This window comes from Channa argus, chromosome 18 (genome assembly GCF_033026475.1).
Source record: "Channa argus isolate prfri chromosome 18, Channa argus male v1.0, whole genome shotgun sequence".
Taxonomy (NCBI): Eukaryota; Metazoa; Chordata; class Actinopteri; order Anabantiformes; family Channidae; genus Channa; species Channa argus.
This window is the reverse complement of record NC_090214.1, coordinates 7825900-7841646: the sequence shown is the minus strand read 5'-3', so window position 1 is coordinate 7841646 and position 15747 is coordinate 7825900. Positions and strand designations below refer to the sequence as shown.

Genomic DNA, 15747 nt, shown 5'->3' with positions numbered 1-15747 from the left:
TGGGTTAAATATAATTACCAATTCATTCTTAGCTTTTCCTGGTCATAGAAACAATATTAATTATACACAACTGACTTAGTACCCTTCAAGACATGAACTCATGACAAAGTCACTTCATTAGAAAAACATATCACTCAAAATGCTTTCTGGGCTTTTTTCTAGTAATTTTAATCATATCTGGTAATTAATTTCCACGATGGCCTTTTTCAAATTATTGTTAAAAACAATAGGAAACACTTGCAGTCCATAGAATCTGAGGTTATATATCAATCACAGCATGCTCTTCCTCCTTCTTTACTGATTATTGATTATTGATTAGCACAAATAGGAAACAATGCATATAGTATTTGGGGTAATGCAATGCAAAAGCAAAATAGCAACATCTTATTACAGTATATTGCAAATTTATTACAAGTAATTTTTTTATTTTAAAGCAAGCTGTCCAAAATGATTTCAGTGCTGCTTTAAATTGCATTTTGTGACTAGCTGGTTGACTGTTTAAACAGCTATACATAGGTATTGTACGCACAGTATACATGCAAAAGAAAAAAAAAATGAAATCAAAGCAATGAATCAATGTTAAACAACAGAGACAACATCACTTATGGTTAGTATTGGCCAAATGAATATTATGACACAATGTCCCATTAAAAAAACTAAACATCTTTGTAGAAATAACTTTTTCCCACAGAACCAATAAAAGCAGTGAAAATATGAATACACAAAATAGTCTCTGAATAAAAAATAGAGCCATTCTTTTCCCTCTCCACCCCCTATGTATTGTATACATAAATATTTATATACAGCATATGTAGCTTAATATAAGATCATTTTAACAGATCCTCACAGATTTAACACAACCTCACACAAGTATACATGAAAACATGTGCCTGTGTCTTTATTACAGACTCATAATAACAGCATACAGTACCACGTCATTTACACAATCATTTTCTTTATAAAGTGAAATGACGGTTATTCAGAGAATCACTGTAGTGTAAGGAGTGAAAAAGTCTCAAGGGAAGAAAGGGAAAATAAATAATAGTAAATCTGTGGCAGCATAAAATTGTCCTTACAAACATTATGAAGAAGTCATCCAGTGCAAGTGTTTTAGTTTTTTTTCTCAATTCTGTCCTAAAACCTAATAAGTGGGCATTGCAAATACGCTGGCAGTGTCTACGTAACCACTTGCTGCCAGCATCCTTGGGTCCTGGACTGGTAGGGCAGTATGACTGCAGGCTGTGGGCTTCTGGGTAGTGGTAAGGATGGACAATGTTTGGCATATCTCTGTGGCTCCACTTGTTTCTTGGTTCTCACTAGAACACGTGTCCACCTCTTCTTCCATCACCTTTCTCTGTAGCAGCAGTGTGTTGTCACTGTCCACTCCCTTCACCTCGCTATAGTCCTCCCCCTGGCATATCTGGGGGCAGACATTGCCAAAATCGTGGCCTGACACAACAGGCTGGAGAAGCACCATGTCCTCCTCGTTGATCCTCTGGACTTCAACATACTCACTGGGCCTGAGAGTGGGTGACTGCAGGCAAACAGGTGCATGATTATAACCACCACTGATGCAGACATCACTGTGGGCCTGGAGCTGCTGGTGGGCCTGCATCTGGGGATGGAGTAGAAGAGGTTGCTTGCTGCTAAAACACAACTCCCAGTAACTTGATCCAAAATCTTCCTTGTTGCTGTGGCCAGGCTGGGCAACGTAGGAAGATGTGGAGCCTGGAGGGAACACGCTGTCAGAGAGGCAGTGCTGTTTGGACATCTCAAGTGAGCCCAGCTGGTCCAGTGGACTTGAGCTGTACTGGGTCAGTGGCGAAAACACAGAAGGCCAGGTTTTTACCCTTCCCCTGCACATGTCTGGGCTAACCGTGTCTTCATGAGCATAGGTTAATGCTTCCTCCTCCCAGTCCTTCAAATGCCGTTGTGTCAATGTCCCTGTTTGACTGATTTCCTGAGATGTCTGCCTCTCTACCTTTTTTGGCTCCCCTGTCTTATCCATCAGAAGAGTACGGCTGTTGCAGCTGCCAAGGCCAGAATCATTGTCAGATGTGGAAATCTCAGATTTGAGGAAACTATCATGTTGACACTTTCTTTCCTCCAGCATCAGCTCCCGCTCCTTTGGGACATACACCTCTAGATACTCCACCAGTAAGTCCTCGTAGTTGGATGATGTGGTTGGGGGGAAATCTGACACCACCAGTGCACTGAAAATCTCAGACTTTCCATTCTACAGACATAAAGGAACATTTCTCACGGACAAAGTATTGAGACAAGCTTTGATGAGTCATTTTCCTTATTTAAATATGGCTATATACAGCATATCAAATTAATTATTGTGTACATCAAAACTCTATAGAATATAGTGCTACTTTACCTTAAGAAGCTGGTTATCAAATCCTTTGATTTTAGGACCAGGGACAGGTGGCAGAATACAATGCTTCAGGCTTCCCACATAAAAAGATAAGCACAAAAGAAAAACAGAGATCCATGTTAGAGCTTGTCAGCAGCAGAGCTAAATCTTATCAATAAATAAGTCATTTAATTGTTATTAAAATTAACACTGCAAATGCTGTTTCCTGAATAAAAACCGATACTTGTAGGTATTTGTATCATCCTGCAATAACAAAATGACAATTTATCTGGCAAAAAACCCAAAAAAACAACACATAATAACTTTCAAAAACTTTTAAAATTCAGTTTTAAAAATGTCAGTTTTAAAATCTAAGTATTAAATTAAAATTTTTAAAAAAGATTGGTATTGTTCAAAAAGCATATTATATGCCTTTAATTGCAAAAGAAATAAATAAACACTTAGCCAAACAAATTTCATATTTTACCTTTGCCTGTTCATGTGTAGCAACCATGTGAGGATGAGGAAGATGAAGGCAGAAAAGACAATAATGAGGATCCACACTGACTTTTCCTGATGTAAATCTGTAAAACACAACATAAAAATGGGACCAGCTATTAGTTAAAGCAAACATTCACATTTTGGGAAATATATTTATCCACTTTCTTGCAGATTAAAAGGTTCATTCCATTTTCATATGTATGCTGGTTCAATAGGGGGCTTTATTCGCTTAGTCTGAGATTTAGACTAAAAACAGACAGTCATACCAGCCTCTGTATAGACTAATTAACAGGCTGTGTCTTGATTGTTAATGCAGGATTGGGCTGCCACTAACACCCAAATCTCAACAATGTATAAAGGGACAAAGAGCTAAGCTGTTCTATCCATCTGAGGCTGTACAACACAACTGGTCTTATATTCTCTTAGGGCTAAGACTTGGACACTTGTAGGCTGTCTTTACAAAAACTCTAAGGTGGAACTAAAGAGTTTCAGCAAAAATTAAGCATCGAAAAATGATCAAGTTTTCCAAAAGTTTTTTACGCCTCATTTTATTCATAGCTTGGTTTACTGAATGCTATACTCACAGCCAGGAACTTTGCTGTATGAAGTGGAACTCCATTCACTCCAAAAGCCATGATCGGGCTTACAGCGCACCTGAACAAGGTATGTCCCACCTGAACGCAGGCTGAAAATGTTAAACATTTTCTGCTGGCCTGCAAGATGCATCTGGCAATACAACACACAAAACAGACACAGACCAGTCAGTTTTCAGCATGTAGAGTTTGTATGGGGTGGCATACAAAAAAATACTTATTAATTTCATGGGGATATTAATCAGAAACATCCTCCTAGTGAATAACTAGCATTCTACTGAGTGAGATTATGGTGAACTGCATTATTGCACTGCAGGGGTTATTTGGCATCTGGGTCAATGACACTTTATCTAGTTCACTAACACAAGGCTTGAACTCTGGATTCACCTTTAAAAGACAAACATTTTAACTATCAGGCCACTCCCTGGACTAGCAATGAGCTACATACCTCCCAGTCATCTTCCCCCTCCAGTTTAATACGGAGCTCGTAGATGAGAGTGATCCAGCCGGAGCGGGTATCAACCTTATGTGGTGGTTCCCATGACACCCGGAGGAAGGGCCAGCCCCTAGCCTCCATTACAGCCACAGTCACTTTCTCTGGAGGATTAGGTTTGACTAATAAAACAGAAAGACAACATGTGAATGAGAAAAAGATGAGACATATCCTCTAGGTGGATAACAATGTAACACGGGTGGCCTTCTAAATATTTGCTTATGCGTGTGTGATGTCATGATTAAGATATATGGTAATATTTTGGCTTTAGGTTATCTTCTCGTAGACACATAACTAACAATTGTGAGGCAAGACAGGAAAATAGATAACGCTTGGGAGTAATAAACAAATTAATTCAGGGCATCTACTAAGATTAAAAAAAGCAGGAAGACCGCTTTCAGATAAGTAGCTTCAAGGACAATATGGATACTCCAGATCTTTCTTTTAAATAACTTTACATTTTCATCAAAATGGAAAATTCTTTTGTAAAATAATGGCCACAACATCCTCCATGCTGAAGAGGAGAGGGACCATCTGACTCGTTAGCAGCACATAGGTCAAGAGAAAACATCTGTGATGGTGGAACATTAATGCACATGTAACTAACAACTGGGGAGAGCAACTTTTTTTTGTCTTTTTTTTTAGGGAAAGCTTTGCTTATTTCAGCAACACAATAAAAAACCACTTCCTTCCTGTATAACAACAACCTGGTTCAGTACAGTACAGTACAGGTGCTAAGCTCACCTGCCTTCAGTCTAGTTACTTACTGAAAAACATGAAATTTCACAGTTTCAATATTTGATATATTTGTGTATATCAAATATATCAAAATGTATTTGATATATAAATAAAATATACACTATTGATATGAAATATATAATTTTTCAATATTTAATATCTGTCTTTGTACTATTCCAATCAAAATATAGATTTAAAATGATTTGCAAATCCTAATGCCTTCTCTTTTTTACATTTTAACCTAGCATCACAACTTTTGTTGAAATGAGCATTGTACTTCTTATGATAACACTTCTTATGATCACAAATTTATTTTACACTGTGTTTGAACAGACTAAGCAAACCCTCATTCTGCAGTTAGAAAACTGAGAGAACATTAGCCACTAAATAATTCAGTGTACCACTGAGCAGCTGTGAGAGTGTGTGTTAAAATGCATTTTTTAAATTGTAATGGTGGAACTGTTTCCCGAACAACATACTAAACCATATGGTTGGAAAAAACTTGTATACATTCACTCACCAATGTACACCACATCTATATCCACAGGGTCAGAGAAGGTGCTGCCCAGTGCGTTGGTGGCCACCACAGTGATATTGTAGTTGACCCAGATGGTTGTGTCATTCTTGTTAAAGAAGCAGGAGTTTTCCCCGGCTGTGTGGTAGTCAGGGCATTCATACACTCTCTCTGAGCTGCAAAAGAGGAAGGAGAAGGCAAGGTAATGATGTGTACGTTTGTACTGTAATGCAGTATTGCATTTCTGAAGAATAGCATGCATTCTTTATGCTACAATTCCCGAAATATTGAGTATGTGTGTGCAAGTGTGTGTGTATGGGACAAGATGAGAAAGACAGGAAGCGAAGGTAATTGCAAGATAAACTAGGACCATGTTTTTCTGAAATGCACACAGAAATTGAAGATGTTCTTACCAGTACAGCAAAAGAGATGAGTGGACAACTGTGCTTAAAGTATACAGTATAATACCTGTGTAATTTCTTTCCTGTTTCCTACACTCTCAATGTTTTTTTATCTGTACTGGTTTTATGCTCCACTGTTATGCTTGCACCGTGTAAATCAATGAGTTTGGACCTTCCTTTTCACACACACAGATCTTTGTATCTGTTGTGTTTTTAAGAGAACATTGAAAGAAGCTCTGCTGACGTGTTGTGTGTCTGGCCACAGCCAAAGGCACTCGGGTTCGAATCCCAGTAGACCTGGGCATTTTAATGAACACATCGGGGAGTATTTATGTTCAGAAATTGCGGGAACATGTGCTGATTGGGTAAAGGACCTGCTCAGTATGGGGTAGATCTCAGAAAGATGGTGTGAGCTTCTGCATACATTACACTCAGCCAATGGTTAAGCTCCTTGCTGTGAAGTGAAAAGAAGCTGCTGGGGGCCACACTTGTGTTGGTGTGAAAAACATGCTGTATAGTAGTCTACAACCTCCCCAGGACAGTGGTAAAGAAAAAAAATCCTTAGCTTCATTTCAGAGAAACTGACAAAACAGCTCCCAGTCATGCTGCTGCTTTGACTCATATGATGGTTTATGCTGAACAGCACTCGCATTTAACTAAAGTGAATTTGTTGTGCAGTACATATTTCTGGTGGGAATAAAAAAGCAATTTAAAAATGAATGCAGAACAAAAGGCAACACACAGTTAGAGATGTACAAGGACAACTACCATAATTACTGTAGTATTATACAAAAATAAACACAATACATTTCTATTTTAAAATAATGATGATGACAGCAGCAACATGTGCACTATTCCAATGTGTTTTTAGAAACAATGGCATCATGTGACTTTTTGCACTTTTTGGAAATCTTCTAAACCAACCTAGATACATGGTGAAAGCATTTGGCTGTTGGCTTTTTATGGACAGTAATCAGGCAAGGGAATCCACACACTATAAAACAGAAAATGTTACCTCAAAAGACAACAGAATTTTATTCATAAAAAGAAAAACTTTACGTTTTTTAATCTTTGTTACTGTAGCTTTCTTTGATTTCTTACATGTGCTCACTGGTATTTATATCTTTATTTAACTTTTACCAGACCTCCCTATGAAAGACATAGGGAGATCATCATTGTGTAATTAGGTAACACATAAAATTAGTCTTCTGGGGCGGCTGAAGCTCAGTTTGTAAAGGCAGTTGTCCACAGACCACAGGGTCAGTGGTTCGATCCCCGGCCCTGGCTATATGTCAAAGTGTCTCTGGGCAAGACACTGAACCTCTAACAGCCCGTTCCCCTCCTGCTGTGCAGTGTTGGTCCAAGTCTGGTAGAAATTGGGGAGGGTTGTGTCAGGAAGGGCATCCGGTGTAAAAAAAACAACTCAACCAAATCAACGTGTGGACAATGATCCGCTGTGGCAACCCTTAACTCACGTGATAAGGCGAAAGGGCAAAAAAGAAATAAAATAAAATAAGCCATCTAGGTTACTTCTTTTTCCCAGAATTAAACAAAATGAAATGAAAGTGTCCGCGTTATGGCATCACTCACTTTTCTTTGCGATAGTACAGGCGATAGGTAGTGGACAGTCCCCCATCTGGGCCTGGCTCCCACCAGCAGGTGAAGGTCTCTTTTTCAGGAGAACGACATCTGGTCAGAGCAGGCTTCCCTGGTGGGCTGTACCCTAAAGACAGATAGAATACATTCAAGCCACAATGATGAGAAAAAGTATGTGAACTGTTTTACTTGGCTTTCTGCATCAATTGGTCATAAAATGGGATCTGGTGTGGATAGGACCTGCACAACAATTACGAGGAATTATTGACCATTTTTTTCTTGCACAGGGGATTCAGCTCAGATATTTTTTCAGGAGGAATGATGTGAACAGCTCTCTTGGGCCCAATCTGCAGCATCTGTACTGAGAGGTCTGGGCTGTGAATGAGCTCCAAAAGTGGATTTTTTTTGTTTGACGTCATTCTGCAGTAGATTTTCTTTGATGTTTACGGTCATGTTGTCATGTTGTATCAAGTCCTGCTCCTGTGAACACCATGCCTGATGTAACCAGACCCAATAATCTGGTCAGAGATGTTTAACTAGATCTAATGATTACTTTAAGCCTTCAGCCTTGACTTTACCTCACTGAGGTTTAGTCATGGCCACAGTCCTAGAACTCATCCGTTTGTCTGACTGATGAATATGCAAAACCTTCTATCCCAAATTGTAACACTTTGAAGATTCATGCAAATCCCCAATTCTTAAGCGGTTGCTTCTGGTGATTCACACGCTGTGTTTGATAAATGTCTAACCCACACTTCTTACTTCATTGATAAGGCTACAGGTTTGTTATGTCCTAAAGGTTTTGCATAGTTTTTTCTGTGCTGCACTTTAAATTACACATTTAGCATGGACTGGAACAATACAATGATTTGTTTAGTAAAATGCATTGTTTCTGCACATTTTTGCGACTTAGATTAAGAGCTGATCATTCCAAACACTCCAAAGGATTCAAATCCCTGTAGACTGCACATTTAAACAGAGAAACAGCATTGTTTTTGCACAGTTGCAAGCAAACTAAAATTTGATGTGACTTGAAAAAAGTATGTACCACATAAATAACCACAAATACACAATGTTGTTACTTTTCACCTCTATCCTGTGCAGTTTGGTCTCATGTTTCTTGGGTCAATTAACTACCAATCACGAGACACCTTTCAGATGTCTTAACTCATTGCCAGAATTGTAAGAAGATACACAGACAATGTTTCAAGTCAGCCTACTTCCAAACACTTACGCGTTCCCTTTGCATGCGGCGTGAAGAATAGCAGCAACAACAGCAAGACAGCTTCCAAGGTTTTCTTCATCACGGCAGCACAAAGCGTTGGCTGTTGGAAGGAGAACAAAACAAACACAGGTGAGGATGAGGGAACTGCCTGATGGGTGATCTCAACAACTGACATGACGCACGATATTTAATGTGGTTCACAACAGTAGAACTGCACATCTTGTATTGAGTCACAACATGTTTGCATGACAAAGGAAAACTGCCCACTGCGGCCGAGATGTTTTTTTTTACTTTTATATGGCCTCTTTGAGCTTAGAGTCATACAGCAACAAATTCAATTTATAGGACATGATTAGAAACAGACAACATTATGTGCTGTAACCTACAAGGTAACAATTCAAACAACAAAGAAAAAACATTGAGAAACATTTAAGCAGTGATACAAATAAAAAAAAAATGGTTTAGGAACACGGAACACTTATGAATCATGTCATTTAACGTAAATGCACCTGTGTAAGTATAAAAAAATGACAAATGGAGTGAAATGTTCTGCAGTGAATGTGTGCTGTTTCACTAAGGATTAAAAAAGCATTCCCTCTGTTCTAGCAACTCCTACCAGCTGGCAAATGCAGAGCGACTGATTGCATAATCTCAGTTCAAGCTTTTGCCTCAACAACAGGGATACGCTCATCATCATCATCACACAGATATTTCTCTACTGCTGAACAGTCAGACTAGCATCACTTGGGAATCTCAGTTTCCCAAACCATATGCGGATGTCTGAGTTATGGCCAATTATGTCTGAGCCTGCAAGCAAGGATTGAGAGTAGAACGAGGAAATGTACTATACTATAGTATAGCACCTACAGTGTGACAACTGAAATATGTCAGAACGGCTTTTGCCAAACATGTTTGCTACCTTTCTTCTGGCGACCGATGAATAGTGCATGTCAACTACTGAACGGAAAGACCTCTTCTGGTCGGAAAGATCTGTTCTGGTCCATCACACTAGTAATAAACTAAAATATAAACAGATGGATATTCAAATGTTCAAAAATGTTGTTAAACAGCACAATTAGTTCTAAATAAATTGTATTATATATAAAACTAGCCATCCTCAAAACAATGGGCTCTCAAAAACCATCCGTCAAAAACAAACTTGTAATATGGAAGCATAACAAAGCTATCATCCGACAAAATGTTGCTCCTCAATTTGCTTCTTATTTGCATGTGTCTAAACAAAACCAAAATGTGCAGCAAAAGAAAACACCTCGTTGTACAGGCATCAGAAAATTAAATATAAAATATAGCAATTATTCAAATTCAGTGGTTTTGTGTATTTATTCATTTACTTTTTAAGCCAATGACAAAGAATTAAGCCAAGAATTGAGCCAGTTAGAGGATTTCCTACTAGCTATTCTCTCTGAAAAAGCTAGTAGGAAATTCGTTAATTTTCTTTAAATTGTTGCCATTTTCATTCAGAGATTTTTAAGTGTGCATGTCCCACTCGCCTGCCCTTTTACTGTATGTTTCTGTATCGCTAGTGTGACCCATCGTGGCACAGGAGGCTCCTTGCTGCGAATGCCTTTTTCACGCACACTTTGTTTGAAAAATTGACAGTGAGCTCAGATGTAAACATGATGGTGCTACAATGGAAACAAACTGTGCATGTGCTATTTCTAGGAATGTTCACCCAACAGATCATGTACAAGTTTTAACAAGCAAAGACCACTCACTTAATAACTACTTTTTCTTTTCAGCCAGATGTCTTGTGACTTGACACTGTATGCATTTCACAAGACGATTTCTGCCTACAGATAAACTGAACATTCAGTAGGCAAATTCAAGTGCTAGAATACTGGGCAGGGGTGTGGCTGCCTGTGCATGCCCTGTCATGACATGTCATGTCTTTTGGTATTCTAACTTAAAAGTTTAACTTATGTAATGGCCATGTTCTTGCACAGGGGTTAAAATACCAAAGCTTTAAACTTTTGCAGTACATTTGCAGGAAGCTTGTTTTAGAGCTGTTATGCATATTTAATTAAAACCTTTAACAAGTCAGTGTTTACACTTTTTTATAGTGCCTTAATTTCAGTAACATCACCATGATCTGATAATTGGCATTAAGGTCAGGGCACTGGATTAGCTTCCTGCTGCATATAGCCTTCTTACGTAACCAGTTGCCCAAACTGAATAAGCTGCTAAGCTGGGCAAATGCTGGACAAAAGTGCAACACTCGTCCATCACAGAAAATAATGGCCTGAGTATTGCATTTAAAGTATCCTCAATGGATTCTCATTAGGATCAAACTTTTTCTTTTTTTATTCTCACTTTTACCACTAGATCACCCTCAGTGTTCCATCGCTAATTATACTCTCTATCCCTTATTTTTTGTGACCATTACAAAAAAACTACTTTTAGCTGCTGGCTTGCTGCCCTACTGATCCACAGTTGAATGTAACTTCAAGACGGTGACTTTATGCACCGCAGAGTTCTAAAAAAGTATGTACAAGCAACCAATATTAAAGGTCAATTAATCTGAAAAAAAAAATACCCCGTGTCTTGAGATCAAGCTTTACAACAGGTGAATGTAACCCAGAGAGGAATTTGCAAGATCTATGAATAAGTAACTACTTGTAATGTCAAACTTCTCAGGCTATGAGAAATAGTGCAAGGTATGAAAACATCTGAGACCATTCAGGCAGGTTATTATGTAGATAAGACCTAAATTCAGACTCTGAATATGAAACATTTACACTTTGCATTGGTCAATACCCTCTCAGTTTTTAAAGTCTTGGGGAGGACACGTCAAATTACCTGTTGAGGTAAACATGTTTGCAGTAAATCAAGATCACCCTCCTTAGGCACTGTTGTACAACAGCCTACTTCTGCACATGTGATTTATAAGGACGGGTGCTTTCATGTGTAGGGTCAAAGCATTCTCAAGAGCACTGACCGACACAGCTGAACACCACAGAAGGGAAGCTACAGTTTCCAAGACCCTGGTTCTCCTTTCTGGAAAGTACCAATGCACAAAGTGCACAATGTATCTGCAATGATTTACTGCACAGCCGCTTATTTCAGGTATATATTAACTTAGTTTTTACATGCACTGCATACAAAAAAAGCTGATGGGAGTGTTTATATATTAAATCATTGTTAAATAACTTCCCTCCTTATGGGGATAAAATTGTTCTGCCATTTGTTTTATGGAGTATGTAAAACAAATACCAGGAATCACTTAAACCTTGACCTTTACTCCTTCTGAAACTGGAACAGACTAAACACTTCCTGGCACTGTAAAAAACCAGTTTGATCGCCAGCACCTATGCATTTCTAGGAACTTTTTTTAATTATAGGGGTTCTCAAGGGCAAAGAACAACAGAAAACATGAGCCACAATTTAAAGGGGAATCAAACTGCTCCCACAAACACTTGATTTTAATGATCTTTTGGCCTATTGTCACCCCCAGGATAAACTTTTAGTCACATTTCTGGTGAGGTATTATTATTAGTGTGTGCTCTGGTGTGACGACACATTCTGTCATGCCATGTCTGTGCTGTGTACAGCCTAGCAACTATTCCCTTGTAAAAGGCTTTTATTTACATACCTGTAGTGCTTCTTGTTAATTTCTCCTTTGATGCATGTGTATATAGACCATAAAGACATTGTAAAATTGTATTTTTGCATCCCCTTATCAATGGAAAACATCGACAATACGAGATTATAAAGATTCAGTTGAATTAATATTTGCACACTTACTGTATACATACTGACTCTACCTAGCAATAGAGTATAAGAAACCGGTTTCATGCCCACTGAAATCTTAAGGTGTAGTTCTCTGACATGTTTAATTTTCCACGTTTTGTTTCATAAAATGCAAGGTTCAAGATATCTTGAACTGTGCAGTCAGAGTGGCCAGAAACAAAACAAGACACATAGAAACTTAGCTGGGAATGAAACAGCGTGAAACAAAACATGTACAACCATGCACTGACGAGCAAACACACATTTGCATGTGTCATACTAAACACACTGAACATGTATGAACCCTGTGCTGTTTAGTACTATGAGTACATTTATCATAATATAACAATGTAGACATGACACCTTTCACATGGCAGAATTAAACAATGTATAGATGCTGCTCTCAACTATGCCATAAAAAAACATAAAAACTAATAAAATCAACATTCTTGTAAACCAAGAGTTCAGGGCCTAGTTCAGGGCTGCTTCAGCCATACAATAACGTCACAACGTCTTTGTTCTGTATGAACATATAACCTGTGAAACTGTCCATTGTTTTCTAGGCAAACCTCTATCCTGTGCTCCTTTGTGTTTTAAGGCACTAACACACAGTGAGAAAAAAGCTTCAAGGACAGCTGACACCATAGCCTTTACTACCTGCAGCAATAAGGATGCCAACAATTTTCAGTTTTACTAAAGTTAGGAAATGGGTCGGCCAGGTCAGGAAAACAACTAAGATGCCTAAGCATTAGCAATAGCAGGTCACTACAGTTTACTATGGTTACTGTATTTAGGAGAGAAAAGTGATATTCCTTTGATACAAAGTTAATTTAATAAATGACCTCCGGTAGTATTCAGCAAGTGACACATCAGGCTGGAGAGGCATTAAGTGCATGTTTTAAAGGTATTTAAAATAATTGACCATCTGATTTCTCCCAACACAGCTTGGGTGTATGGCATATATTTGAAGTAGGTGGCTCTGCCAGGATTTAATTGCAGCTGCAGGCATGTGCTTCTCTGGCGGTGGGCGTAATAACATCCCAACTCGCCCCATCTGCTCTGCCCTTATGAAATGAAAACATTGGGTGAAATAGTGGGCTGTGACTGTACACATGAAACGGTGAGAGGGAAGAATGAACACATTTAAGAATACAGTTCAGTTGAGAAAAAAAAGTGGAGAGTGCATTAGTAAGTAATTTCCTTTCAAAACAGCAGTGGTCATAAGATTGTGAAGAGAATTCATTAACATGAGTCACCACATTTGGTTACGGATGTGTGTCACAGCAACAGTTGCCACCAAAGCACCAACCGCTACATTATAGATTTATTTCACTAAAACTTGCAGGTTCATGTGTGAAGCCAGTGCTAACACAGATGATAATACAGGTAGAATCTGTAGAGAGAATACAGTACCCATTGAATGCTGCTTTTATTTTCGGTTTTCTTTCAAAGCTGGAAAAACTGATACGCACTTTCTTAAACCCTTGTCTTTTAAATGTGAAAGGACTATTTTTGTTGTTGTTGCCAGCATTTCAAAATATAGGGACAAGAAATTTACTAATCTGACTAAACTGACTTATGCTTCAATCACTGACCTAATCAATCCATCTGTAATTAGAAAACCAATACCCAGCAGTGCCTATGTAAAGCCCCAGTTCAGGACTAACAGTGGAAAGAGTCCATAAGCTGGAGGCGCCTACCAGTCTAATCTAGTATTGAGTTGATCAGCTTGGTGCTATAATGGCCAGTGGCCTCTTTTACCTCTTCCGAGCCAGACTAAAGGCCAATGGGCATGTGGAGGAGAAGCGGATCGTGGCAATGGAAATCCCATTAAACCACTGAAGCCCCGGCATCATCATCCTCCTACGCCGAAGGAAATAATCTAACTATCCATCAACTGTCAGAGGATATGTCCTTATCACATGGAAAACAGAAGAGAAATTATCCCCGTAACTCGTTCTGAATTGCAGCAATTTGTGGGAGTCATTTTACTACTTTTTATGCCTGTCACTGCCCACGGATACATGTGGAAACAGATTCAAAGTAGGACCTTCTCACAGTTGTTGCTCATCATGATGGCAGACATTTTTTTGGTAAGTCAGTCTAAATTGATCTTAGGTGTTGTATGGCAAATAAAGCAGGCAGTAGGTACAAGAGGTGGAATTTGTTTATGGGCCAAATCACTTGACTGACTCATGTGACCTGAAAACCTTTGATCACTCCCATCCAAGTACTAACTATCTACTAGTGAAAATAATAATCAGCTAAATCAATGAATAAATCAAGTTAGTGTGTTCTTGTCCATATTACCTTGTCATGGGATCAAGAAAGAAGTGCTCATTTTAACCACACCCACACACAAGCACACACTAAGTACAGCACACAAACATAATAAAGGTAAAATGACAGTAATGACCCAACGGCATTGTCCCTCACGAATCAGTTTGGTATTACCTCCGCCCTCCTGCAGCACTCTGTCATGTTCAAAAGAGATAAAACATGCCTTTAAGTGTTTTTATACAGGGTACATGGCTCGAACAAACATGACCCCACTGAGAAAAATCATCTGAACTGAGCCTGCAGTAAACCCTTCGTGATCCCCTGCCTCTGGGTTCATTACCACTGGTCCTGAAAATACAATCCGGACTGCATTCGGGACTTACCAGCTGCTGACAGGAGTTTCAGTCTCTTCTTCCGTGGTGCCTTCGCTGCCGGCTCCCACGAGAGCGCACTTACTGATACCGGGACGACAAGGAGACAAGGGCACGCGCATTAAGGACCGACCCGGGCAGCTCAGCCGTCCCGTCAGAGAAGAAGTCGCATCATCCACACTGATCGCCTCTATGATCCCGGGAGAGGGCTGGACACTGCAGCCCAGCCTCCGTCTTAACCCCGCCTACGGCGGAGTTCCCACAGGTTTCGAGATGAGACACACCGGCTGGACCAGTTTGACATCCACACAAAAGTTCCTCAAACAACTGGAAGCAAACCGGAGAGTTGTGAGCTTGTTGAGTTGTTTTTTTTATGTAAGCCTGTCATGCAGACTGATTTAGTTCGTGCCAGCTCAATTTTCTTTTAATAGGCATTAAAGTACGTCAGTCTGCTTCTCCCTGTGTGTGAGCGTGTGTGCGTGTGTTTGCGCGTGTGTGCGCTGGGTATCTAAGGGGATTGGATTACAAGTTTAGTGGTTATAAGATAACTCACATGAAAAAAATCTATCTATCTATTTATCTATATATCTGTGTGTGTGTGTGTGTGTGTGTGTGTGTGTGTGTTTGTGTGTGTGTGTGAGAGAGAGAGAGAGAGAGAGAGAGAGAGAGAGAGAGAGAGAGCCTTCTTTCAGCCTTTTTTCAAAAATGTAAACATAACCTATGTGTCCCTATCAAGAATGTTTTAGAATACTTGTGCTAACTATACCACAAGTAACAAGGTTTAAAATGTTGCCCGGTGATACACTAACGCCAGTGCATTCTTGGTATAAAAATATGTTCTCTGGGACCCTGGTTTTCTCTACTAAACAATAAAAGTCACTTCTCCTCGGGACACATGGTCCTTGTTTGCTGCTACCTTAGAGACTTTA

At 39.2% G+C, this 15747-nt stretch overlaps 1 protein-coding gene across 1 annotated transcript; it reads right to left on the bottom strand.

The window, feature by feature from the left end:
• Positions 1 to 222: 222 nt before the first annotated feature.
• On the bottom strand, positions 223 to 15024 carry prlra (prolactin receptor a). The gene is made up of 9 exons (XM_067484201.1): positions 14831 to 15024; positions 8430 to 8520; positions 7190 to 7322; positions 5205 to 5374; positions 3902 to 4068; positions 3445 to 3586; positions 2847 to 2943; positions 2384 to 2453; positions 223 to 2236 (listed from the first exon to the last, which is right to left on the bottom strand). The coding sequence occupies exons 2-9, from the start codon at positions 8497 to 8499 to the stop codon at positions 1142 to 1144; spliced, it is 1944 nt and encodes a 647-aa protein (XP_067340302.1). The 5' UTR covers positions 8500 to 8520; positions 14831 to 15024; the 3' UTR covers positions 223 to 1141.
• Between the last annotated feature and the right edge of the window lie 723 nt (positions 15025 to 15747).